Here is a 12,734-nt window from a genome sequence, read left to right on the forward strand (position 1 = left end):
GTTGGCAGCTAAAAAGGCAGCGAAATATATATGTCTAAATAATAACAAATGTTTAATATTTTCGATGTTCCTGATAATGAACTCACCAATATAAATAGAAAAAGTTGTGGTATGATTGCCAATGAGACAACTATCCACCAAAAGCCAAACTAAGTGGGTGAAAGCAATTATAGGTAACCGTACAGCCTTCAACAATGAAAAAAAAAAACAATACCGTATAGTCGGCTTGAAAAGGTCCAGACATAAAAAATATGTAACAATTCAAATGAAAAAAAAAAAAAACTAACGGCCTAATTTATAAAAAAACATTTTACGAAAAAAAAAAATATGACAGACATAAACCAACGGCTACCACTGAACTACAGGCTCCCGACATGATACATGCACACAAATAGAATGGTTTTAAAAGTAAGTTGACCAGAATGAAGGCGTCATTCTGGAAGTGACAACAAATTGATAACGTATGGACAAAGCAAATAAGCCGTAGCAAACATCAGACCTTTTCTGGTTTTCTTACGTTCTCTTTATGACTTGTGTTAAATTATGCACTCACTTTGTTAGTTGTTTATGGCTTTTGGAAAAGAAACTTGACGTTAACTTTATCAGGTACATGTCGTGCACAAGAAAAACGTATCTTAATTTTTTTACAATCTATTATTAAAACCTACGACACATACTCCCTGTAGTTTCTCCTTGAAATAAAAAAAATGTTTCCTATTAATTTCATAGCTTTGCAATGGCTATTTACATGTACTCACGTACCATCTAAAATGTATTAAGGCATGTGACTTCTTTTTAATTAATTGATTTCAATTCTTCTAAATGTTATCTACTGACTTTTTTAGGTCAAAATTCTATTTATACGTTATATATATAAATAACGCAATTCTGAAATTTTGATATACAATAACTTCAGGCTTGACGAAACAGTTTTTTGACAATTGCAAATATCAATAATGCGTCAGATTTTGATTTCTGTATTCTTAATTTCTTTGACATATGGATATCCGTGGTTCCAGGGGAAAATTCCAAATGGTAATAAAGTGCCTGATCCCTGTAAAGGAGGCTCGTACATATGGCTTGGTGTAGGACATAAAAGCGAAGCAGGAAGCGGTCCAAGGAACAGTTTCGGTCAGGTGAGTTTTTAATTTTACATGACATATGTTATAAAATGAACATATTTAGGGTGGTTGTTCTACGAGCATGTGGCTATGCTGTCAATTTAAATTTGGTGTGGTACCAGAGCAAAATAATACTACCTTTCAATAAATATGCAGTTGTAAAAACTGAATATATATTGTTGAATTTATTTTCGTTAGTTTCATTGAGTTTGATTTGATAAAGACAATTCATTGTATGCAATAAAAGTATCAAGAGGTTAAAACAAAAACATGGTCCCCCAATATGTAAATCGACAAACAATTTAATCGGGACTTTTTTTGTAGGACTTTTTCCTAGCTAATTTCCGATGGACTGTTAATATTTGTGAAATGGATTCTGACGGTGACGGTAAGACCAATGGAGAGGAACTAGGAGATCCAAAATGTGAATGGTACATGGAAGCAACAAACCCAGTGATATCTAACGCCACTGGACATCCAGGTTAGTCCATTGGAAAGTTTATAATAGACTATAAACGTACAATGAAGTTAATTGAAACACTTAAAGTCTTTAACATATTTTTCCTATGTCATTCGGCTTTGAGCGTTCCTGATGAAGGTAAATCCAGAAAAGTGCGTCGGACGCATTACATTTACAACGTGTTGATTTCAGTTTTTACAGCACTGGGTCGATACCTATGTTGGTTAACTATTAGTCCCCGAGGGTATCATCAGCTCAGTAGTCAGTACTTCGGTACTGACATGATTTATAACAAACATTTCTAGAATTGTCCGTTTATGAATTTTGAAATTATAAAGAAACTGAGGTTTCAACTACCTCAGGCAAAGTTGACCTTAGATGGATTGGCCTATTATTTAGGTCTTTCTGGCCAAACAGCTCTTCCACTGTTTCTGTTCTTATACATCCTTGGCTTTCAAATATTTGGCTTTGAGCGTTCCTGGTGAAGGTAAATCCAGAAAAGCACTTCAGACGCATCAAATTTATAACATGTTGTTTTCATTTTTTATTGTCTTCGTGCTTGCAGTTGATTTTATATGATCCGTGTATCTAATTGTACAGACCACATCAACCCCAGAGACAATTGTTCAATAAGAATGAAAGAAATTAGTTTTGGGTTTAACATCAATGTGGCAACAAAACAATTACACAAGCCAACCAACAAAAAAGGACATTTCTTTCCGGTATTGTTTGAAAAACTTTGTTGATTATTGGAGCTCGTATGAGTTGTTGATCGCAAACTATAGTACAACAACGATTTTATTATTTTTTCTAAATTTATTTCAACGAGATAGAATTTCATCAAAAATATAAAAAAAATGAAATAAGAAAACAGTAAATAAATAAACATATAAAAGAAGAAACCTAAAATCATTTTCCACTATAATATAAAAACAAAGGTATTATAAATAGTCATTAAATAAATTTTTTATGTATAATTTCAGGAATATGTGAACCCATGAGTAGTCTTAAATGCAGAGACAAAAATGTAGGGATATACTGTGACAGTGTTAGTGGAAAATTTGGCCGATAAGCAGCTTTCAAACCATGCAAGACGAACTGGAAAGGAATTCTGCATAACAAACACACAATCATTGTTCGGTTACACGAACAAGTGCAATATGACGTTGTTTTATAAAATGCCATCCACGAACAAAACATAACAAAACATATTTTGTAATTGCATTTTATTTTATCTGTAAAACTATATTTTCATGTGTATTGACCTTTATTATGTGTATTATTAGAGATATAGATACAAGGGATCGACAATAAAAGCCGCATGCTTTTTGCAATTATCTGTGTTGTTTTAGTGTCAATAGATCGAACCCTTAGCTGTTTTTCAGTTTTCAGAAATTATCGTCTAGAATACATTTTCTGTCTTATATATTGATAGCCTTTGCTATGAATGTTTTAATACAGATTATTACAGAAAATTACAGAAGTCTCTACATAATCCCAGTTTTACAATTTCTAGTTCATAAAATTATATTATTGCAGTAGAGGATAAATCTATTTTTTTTTCTTTGATTGTAAACTAATTTAATGAAAATCCGAGAAATATATCTACGAAGACATATATAAAACAGATCTTTTTCCACACAAGAAGAAATAGTGGAAATATCCTATACCCACTAAATAATGTGCTAGTGAAATTACTTCGAACCTTATTTTACAACAGCCACAAGCACTGAGGACAGACTACATTAAAATTTTATTTTCACCGAACATAATCATGATAACGCTTTTCTATATCGACTGTATGTGCCTGTCCCAAGTCAGGAGCCTGTAATTCAGTAGATGTCGTTAATTGCTGTATACCATATTTGTTTTTTTCGTTTGTTGTTTTGCCTATAAATCAGGCCGCTATTCTTCTCGTTTGAATTATTTAGCAATTGTCATTTCGGGGCCTTTTATAGCTGACTATGCGGTATGGTTTGTGCTCATTGTTGAAGGCCGTACGGTGACCTATAGTTGCTAACTTCTACGTCATTTGGTCTCTGGTTGAGAATTGTCTCCTTGGCAATCATACCACTTCTTCTTATTTTTATATGTACATTTAAATACTGCCTTTACTGTTTATATCACATTGTATTTGTTGTATATGGTATTGATCCTTTAATCGTGCTGGACTTTGCATCATAAAAAAGAGACGGAAGATACCAAGGGGACATTCATTTTTATCCGCCACATTCGTTAGCGATAACATTCCATTTGTCTGACATACTTTTATGTATCAGATGCCTTAATGATGCAACTATTAAGCGATGCTGTATCGTATATGGTTTATAGACGGCAAGGTCAAACAAAATATGATTTATGTTTTTTGAAAGGGGGCGTAATTTCATAAAACTGAAGAAATACTGCTGAGTGCAGCGAGGCGAAATTTATTTTGGGACGATTTTACACTTTGAAATGATATATTTTCCAATGAGAGGGGAGCGTACACCCTCTACGCTCCCATGAATGCGCCACAACAGAATATATCAAGGAGTTCACATAGTACTGTGTACAAAAGTTAAGTTTGACCAATACAAATCTCTTCTCAAACCAGGAAGAGCACTTCCTGTCCAACTTTTGACACCCGTTTTGTAGACTGGTTCCCTGTCTTTTATCTGTTTGAGTCTGTCAGATATAAGTGACAACACGGGTGACTCAGATACTCGTATGTTGCAAGGGAGAGAACCAGCATTACTGTCGTGTAGACTGGTACCCTGTCCTTTATCTGTTTGAGTCTGACCGATATAAGTAACAACAAGAGGGACCCAGATACGCGTATGTTGCTTTTGGCTATACTTTTTTTGTCCTTTTAGGTTTATAGCTCTTCATCTTTTATTAAAGCTTTGAATTTTCAAATATTTTGGCCTCGAGCATCACTGAAGAGACATTGATTGTCGAAATGCACATTTGGTGCAGAAAAATTGGTACCGTTTATAATATTGCAAGGGAGAAAACCAACCTTTCCTAGTGTTGCTCATGACAAGTACAAATCTAATGATTGTCAAATAGGAATGCATACAAAAGAGCATTCACAAAAACACGAGGAGTTGCCGATGAGAAAGATCGAACATCAGATATTACTGAACAACAACAACAAAAATATTACCTAGCATAACGAAGACATTTTCATGGAAAGTGGTTAAGAAATGAGTTCACAGAATATTTTTTTGAAAACATACAATTTTTGATAAGATAATAGGGACAGCTTTGAAAAAAAGTTGACTTTTGCCTAATATGCTGTAATGTTGAAGGATAAATGAAAGAAACGATAGGAATATCTTTTGCTTAAAATGGATTATTCTGAACAAAAATTAAAAAGGTATTTTCCTCAACATGGACAACTATGAAATAAAAGGGAAATATAAAAATTAGATGATGTGGTATGCTTGCCGATGAGAAATCTATGAATCCAAAATGACGCAGATTTGTGTACCTATAGGTCATCGTCCAGATGTCCATATTTCTAATCGAAAATTATGTCAATTTTTCTATCTAAAAAAAAACATGTAAGTAAAATACCAAAAAGTTGTGGCAATAAAATATGCATTGTTACCTACCATGAAAATGATAATAATGATAAAATGTAGCAGTTTATCGCATATGTATAAGTAACTTTATAAATATAGTTTTATCATTTATATACCAGTTTCGGACAAAAATCAAATATGCTTTCAGCAGTTTGTATGAAACTTTGTATGAAACTTTGGTGAATTGTTTATATCTATATTGATGTAAGCTCCGTTTAGAATTTTATAAATTTTACATTTTACATTTCTGAGTGATGGGGTTTTATTCATTAAAAAAGGGGTGATTTTCCAGTTTTCGGACAATAGCTCAAAAATGCTGTCAGCAATTCTCATGAAACTTAAGTGAATTGTTTATATCTATTGATGCAAGCTCCCCTTACATTTTCATAAATTTCTAATATGACTGGGAATTAATTGAACTTTATTTGTTTATAGTCTGACGACAGATTTACTAAGTATTGCGCAACAGCACAGTGTATTGCACAACAGCAAGAAATTTTTTATTTCATCACGTTCTAATGAAGTAACAAGCTTATTTTGCCGAAAGTTAGAATGATTTGATCTACGCTTGAGTAACAAGTACCAGAAGTGATAAAAAAATTGTCTTTATGAAAATAACATGCAACCAACTTAAAAATCAATGCTTTAACCTCCTAAAGAAAATAAATCGTTTATGTCTTTGAATATCTCTACTTTCAAATGAAAAATTGCTGTTTCATCGACTTGGTAAATGTTGAATATTGCCGATGATGAAAGCGACTAAATTTGAGTATCGTAAACAACAGGGCTACTAGATTTTGCTTTTGAAGGTCGATCAAAGCGAAGTGGCGACCGGGTAAGCGACTTTGTCGCCCCAGTAGCATAGTAACGTGAGCCCTGCACAATGCTTATTACTTTAAAACACAGTCCTGTAATATTTTTTATTCTACTTTGAATATTGCCTGCTTATTTCAGCAACTATTCTTACAAAACAATCTTCTATTTATCCTAGGTGTTGCACTCAGTATTGTTGATTATATTTATATGTATATGTAGTAAAGTGAATGCAACCCCCTTTTTGAAGGTAAGTAACAGTTAACAAACTTTATCACTTATCAGTAGTTTAGAATGGTTTAAAAAAAGATCTAATAGATGTTACATGCATTATGCCTTCCTCTCGAAAAGTTTGCATGTGTTTTAAAGTGGTTATTTAGCAATGTAATTTTTTCCCTCAGTATCAACATTAATTTGGAAGCAAGTTAAAGGATTTCAGTTAACCAAAATTATTTCACGCCTAATTTATATAAACAAATCCCACGTCGATGTATAACATGTACAACAATCAAACATCAACCCACGCCAAACTGGATGTAATTGAAAGACATCTAGAGGTCAATATACAGTCTCGAACAATCCACCTACCATTTTATAAAACTGGGATTTCATTGCAGCTAGTCTATTAGATAACATTTTATAGTTTTGAATGTTTTTTCATCAGTTAACTAAAATTAGGTGGAGGTATGTTCTTATTTCTGACAGAGGGGTACTCAACCTATATCAATTTGTGCATGAAGCGATTGACAGGTTGCTAGATACTGAATAATTTTACCACACATTTGTGAAAGTTTTAACCGGTGTATATACTTAAAATATGTTAATAAAGTTCATGTCTTTTTCAGGACTTCTGATCCAACCATGTAGTATGGCATGTTTGTGAGATATGGTTTTGGCCAGTAGGATTCATGAAGGACCTGTAGTACAAAGTATATCACTGGATTGAGCTCATTGTCTAAGTGTATTATTAAAGTGCTTTGCTTTGAGCTCAGTTCATTGTTATGCAATTCATTCTTTGTGAAATAAAGATTTGACAGACAACTCTCATGTACAAGGAATTGTCAAAGTAGTATCCATTCTATGTACAATGTAAGTAATAGGGAGATAAAAGCATTTTATTTAGATTTGAACCAAACATTTTTGACCATTAGCCAAACTAAAAAAAAAAAACACAAATTCACCAAACAATGCTACTGGCGCTACTAGCAATATGATGCTAGGTTCTTTTGTTGCACTTTATTTTTTTACATCTGTACTGCCTACTGGCGACTCAGTCCTGAGTATAAATGGTCATACAGTATGTTATTAAAAAGACCAAAATTTATAAGGCCTATCTGGCCGATTGATTTCTAAAATATATTTCATTGTACATGTTCAACATTTATCATTCATTTGTTTATTTCTTAATTGGTGTGAATTAACAGTAAATGTTAATTACTACACTTTCATACCATAACAAAACTGCCTTACTGTATTGGTATAACTTATATTTGTATCCATATAACAAAAAAAACTGAAAAGAGAGTACTTTTGCAATAGCTTTTTCATATTGAATACTAAAACTTTTTAGATATTTAGACATATTAAGAAGATGTTCATAATATCCACTTGACATTTTATCATATGACTTCTGTAGTTAGTTATGAGTCTTTGAAGCATGCTCACAAAGGTTCTTTTGTTGATATCATTTTCATACTGGTCAAAACATTTTTTTGCTTTGACCAGCTTTGGAGGAGATATTTTCAAAGAATTAATAAACAAATAACACAGAAATTCACTTTCTAGCTCATCTAGCCCCAATCATCATGTCAGGCATTGTCATTACTAAAAAACATTAAATTTCTTCTAAACTGAGAAACAATTTCCATATTTAACCGAAATCTTTTACTTATGATACTGACAATCCCCCACAAAGTAATATAAATAGAACCATAGAAATAGTAAGCAAATACATGTTCTCAGATACCATCTACCATATAAAAAAATCACATTAAGAAAAAAATGAACCTATTATGTGTTCCTCTCCTAGCTACAAAATGTATCCAAAATCAAAGAGGTGGAACATATATATTCTATCATAATCATTTGGTAATTAATGCAATTAGTATCTCTTCCATGCCCGTGTTGAACATAAAAAACTAAATATTACATAAACAACACCCCTAATGCTCATGTTGGTTGTCATTGTGCAACACAGTTAATACATAGAAAACATAAAACATAGAACTCCTTCTGTCATATAAAACACTTTTAAACATCCAATCATACTATCCACACTGATCTGTGTCCACACTTGTTTATATACAAAATAAATGATTCGCTCTGTTATATATATATATATATATATATACGATAGACACTTCAAGGCGAGTTAGAGCTTGGTATGATTGATAGACATCTGTCTATTGTTAACGACTGTATGTTGACCTCTAGGTTTTATTTGGTTATTGATTTAGTTGGGTTGCTGTCTCATTGACGTATTTCCTATATCTCTGTTATAATTTTCAATATGAATAGAAAGAGATGTGGGCTATAAGTGGAATGATTGTTACGGAAAGTCTTTGTCACAGATAAATCCAGGTTTGTTCCGTTTGTCGTAGTAACAATTTCGTCCTTATTTTCTCGTTTGGACTACCGAATGCTGCCTATCATCACAGTTTCACTTGTCCTGAGCAACTCCGCCTATATCACTGTTGGCGAAGAAACTGCTGACCTTTGCGAGGCACACCTTTTTGTCCGGTTTGTGTTGGCCAATCTTTTCTTTTATGTGAAATAGATATAAGAAGATGTGGTACGAGTGCTAATGAGGCAACTCTCTATCCAAGTCACAATTTGTAAAAGTAAACCATTATAGGTCAAAGTACGGCCTTCAACATAGAGCCTTGGCTCACAACGAACAGCAAGCTATAAAGGGCCCCTAAACCCGCTGCATTTGTATGCACCTGTCCTAAGTCAGGAGCCTGTTGTTCAGTGGTTGTCGTTTGTTGGTGTGGTTCATAAGTGTTTCTCGTTTCTCGTTTTTTATATAGATTAGACCGTTGGTTTTCCTGTTTGAATGGTTTTACACTAGTCATTTTGGGGCCCTTTATAGACAGCTGTTCGGTGTGAGCCAAGGCTCCGTGTTGAAGGCCGTACTTTGACCTAAAATTGTTTACTTTTTACACATTGTGACTTGGATGGAGAGTTGTCTCATTGGCACTCATACCACATCTTCTTATTTATATTGTTTATACGCCAACCACGAAGAAGACGTCAGAATGAGCTGCAAGTCACGATTTTAGTTTGCAGAAACATTCCGTATCTGTTTAATGTTGATTGGCTATGGAATCATAAAAACAAATCTTTATCATGTTTAAGCGTGACATGGTATACATATATTTCTTATGATATTAATTTCAAGGTTAAGACGAACATAAATAAGTGTTTGAGGCTAAAAATACAATTCCTAATCTGTGTTAGAGAAACTTATCAATTATAAAAACGTGACAAGGTCGGGCGATTTATTTAAATATATCATCGATATGTATTTTCGGTTTTAGTAACCCAGACCCCCCGAAATTCAATGATAGTATTTGGTCCTAAAATTTGACCTTGAAATTGATCGGTTTACGAGGTAAATATGCAAAGGAAATGTCATTAAATTGAAAATGTTACTTTATCCTTTAGTCTTAGCAAATTATCATTAGTCAGCCGCGGATCCAGCCATTTTGAAAAGGGGGAGTCCAAACCTCGGAAAACAATGAAACGTTCACATAATTAAAAAAAATAAAAATAAAAAAAAATATAAAAAACAACAAAAAAGGGGGGTTCCAACCCCCAGAACACCCCTAGACCCGCCAATGGTAGTATAACATACTATCGTATCAATGATGCAAATGTGGGCCCGTGGTATACTTCGACGAGGCACCAATTCAGCAACACATTTAAACATTTAAGACATCTAGGAGTAAACAAACGATCAAGTGTAACGCATTTTTAAAAACCTCATTATATTATCATATTAAGTAACTATTTACTAAAATCGTAATAGCAAAGCTATGTAAGTCTTGTAAGGCAGATAATTAGCTATGTAAGACTTGTAAGGTAGATAATTGGTTAAGGTATTTACGGAGTATTGAGGATACCCACACGTAGCCACTGGTTGTTGGCAATTCTCTTAAAATAAGGAATCGACCATTAATTTCGAGAATAACACAATTATTGAAATACGTTGCTCGATTCTAAATGTCTGGAGAAAACAAACTTTCATAAGAGGAGTTGAAAAATTGTTTGTTGCAAAATTTGTTTTTGATTAACGTTGAAAAAAATGTCTTCCCGTGAAAAAAAAACAACATGCTCCCACATATACTTTCACAAATATGAAGGGTTGGTGACTAAGATAAAGAATGATTAAAATCGGTTTGATTGTCATAAATTTTTTTTTATAGCGTTTTTGTGTGACCTTGTAAGGTAACCTTTAAGCAAAAAAGAAATATTCGTTTTGAAAACAGACAAGTTAAAAAATATGTTTAGGAAAACTAAAATGATAATGATAAGACAATTTTATCAAATGAAGATCATTTAAAATAACCCTAAGTGAAACCATTAACTAAATTTTATCACGAATTCATACAGAAATATATCATAATAGTAATTAATAGCAATTCCAATTGCAACTTAAAATATAATTGTATTATATATACGAAGCTTTGCATGATAATAGTATCTAAAAGGCAAATAAGTTTAGGAACTGACAATTCAATCTTTTTTTATTGCTTATTCCAGGGGGGGGGGGGAGGGGGGGGGGGGGTTACCTCGATATTTTTTTGATAGGGATGTGCCATTTTTGCCTAAAAGCGTACCCATTTTAATATAACATTCACTGAAATTCAGTACCTATAGTTATATAAATATTTACGAAAGAATGACCTATACTTAATAAAATATATACAATATTTAAAAATATGACCCGTGCTTATATAAGCACTTAATCTATATCATCACTCATAATTCATAAATATACAGCTACCCTTAAGTTTGTATATATGAATTGACATCCAGGGTTCATTTTGGGAACTTATTTGAAAGGTGAAGTTTCAAATGAATTGATTTAATTCAATATAATAATTGACCATTAATAATGTAAGATTTATATATGATATGTAGATCATACCCCAAATCAATATACAGTTATCAAACGTAAATGTATTATAATATAGGACGTCATTAAGAAGGAGGGTCATTTTTATATAAAATCTCGCAAAATAATGACCCATATTTTTGGCACATCCCCGTATACCCAATAATAGGAAGTAACCCCCCGTGGCTTATTCGACTATGATTCCTTAATGGTTTGATTTATACTGTTACTCTTAAATCTGTGTCTGGTATTATTTGGGGAAACGATCATCAATGCGTTTTTGAACGTTAACATTCGGTGTAATTAAACAGATATAGCATGTTCTTGAGGGGTATTTGCGAAAAATACCAGTCGAGAATGAATTTCCCTCGCCTTACGGCTCGCGAAATTTAACATTCTCTCGACTGGTATTTTTCGAAAATACCCCTCCTTAACATGATATATCTGTTCATAACACCATAGTTGGAAACATTAATTAAATGTTTCTTTATATTTTTTTATTTATCGAAATTCTGTACATATTTATTTTGAGCATTACACAAGGTCATTTCGTTCTGCACTGTCAATGACTTTTCTGTATGAAATCACCTCAGAAGTACTGCGGCCGATATTAGAATGAAAGGCAGCATTATTTCTAGAATTTAAATATATTACATCTACGTACTGTCCTTCTTTGCATGAAATAAAACAATTTCCGTATTAATTTTACCGTCACAACAGAAAACGACCAAAAGTAACCGGTGGACAATTAAGTTTATTCGAATCGTAACTATATCTTGTGTTGATTTTAAGTTTCATTCCAACTTACAAACTTAAAAAAAAAATCTGAATTTCAAATTGAACGAATTCTCTGTTGTATACGTGCGTTGAACGACGTGTTTTAAAGAATACCATTATAGTAATTAAAATGGTTTCAATTAATGCTATAATAAATATTTTTTTGTATTTTTTAATCGAGCTAAGATTTTTAAGAATCGCAGATCCATTATGAAAAAAATGTCATAAAAGTACATTACTTTTTTGGCAGTAGTTTTAGTGTTTTTTTAATTTAAAGTATAAAAAATTGAAATTATTTGTTTCAATTCGTTCATAAGTTAAAAGTTTCCGAATTCTTTGCGCTTTATTCTTTTATAATGTATGTCTTGATTGCAATTTGATAATAATAACAAGAATGATAAGATATATAAAAAGAATAAGAATAAATTAATAAAAAATAGATAAAAGGATTATTAATAATTATTCTAAAAAATACAGATTATAAGATATTATTATAAAATGCACCTTTTAAGGATAAGGCCTAGCTACCATATAACATTATAATAAAGTTATCTTGACTTAAGGAGTCAAAACGAAATCATGCAAATTAGTTGTATACATCAATGTCCTATCGATTACAAACCCTTCGCAGTGGCTATTTACACGTACTCACGAAAAGACAAACTGCACATGGGGTATTTCGGCCTGTATTTCTTAAACAAATAAACAAACTTAATGTATTCAAATGTTATCAACTGAAGTTTTAAAAGGTGGGAATGAAAATTCTTGGGTGTCCCTCTTAAAGACGTGTTTATTGGATTAAAAAGCCCGCCCACTACGCTTGGTATATAAATAAGAACCCTTTCTGAAATTTTGGTATACAACTCTCTCAACGTGAA

The 12,734-nt window shown here is 32.4% G+C and overlaps 1 protein-coding gene across 1 annotated transcript; it reads left to right on the forward strand.

The window, feature by feature from the left end:
• Positions 1-956: 956 nt before the first annotated feature.
• On the forward strand, positions 957-2,653 carry LOC127726765 (temptin-like). The gene is made up of 3 exons (XM_052234220.1): positions 957-1,056; positions 1,459-1,602; positions 2,565-2,653. The coding sequence occupies exons 1-3, from the start codon at positions 957-959 to the stop codon at positions 2,651-2,653; spliced, it is 333 nt and encodes a 110-aa protein (XP_052090180.1).
• The last annotated feature ends 10,081 nt before the right edge of the window (positions 2,654-12,734 follow it).

Source organism: Mytilus californianus, unplaced genomic scaffold (genome assembly GCF_021869535.1).
Source record: "Mytilus californianus isolate M0D057914Y unplaced genomic scaffold, xbMytCali1.0.p SCAF_18, whole genome shotgun sequence".
Classification (NCBI taxonomy): Eukaryota; Metazoa; Mollusca; class Bivalvia; order Mytilida; family Mytilidae; genus Mytilus; species Mytilus californianus.

Coding starts and splice junctions, on each gene's coding strand:
- LOC127726765 (XM_052234220.1), top strand. CDS start 957: ATGCGTCAGATTTTGATTTCTGTATTCTTAATTTCTTTGACATATGGA. Junction 1,057..1,458: donor TAATAAAGTGCCTGATCCCT/GTAAAGGAGGCT, acceptor ACTTTTTCCTAG/CTAATTTCCGATGGACTGTT. Junction 1,603..2,564: donor TAACGCCACTGGACATCCAG/GTTAGTCCATTG, acceptor GTATAATTTCAG/GAATATGTGAACCCATGAGT.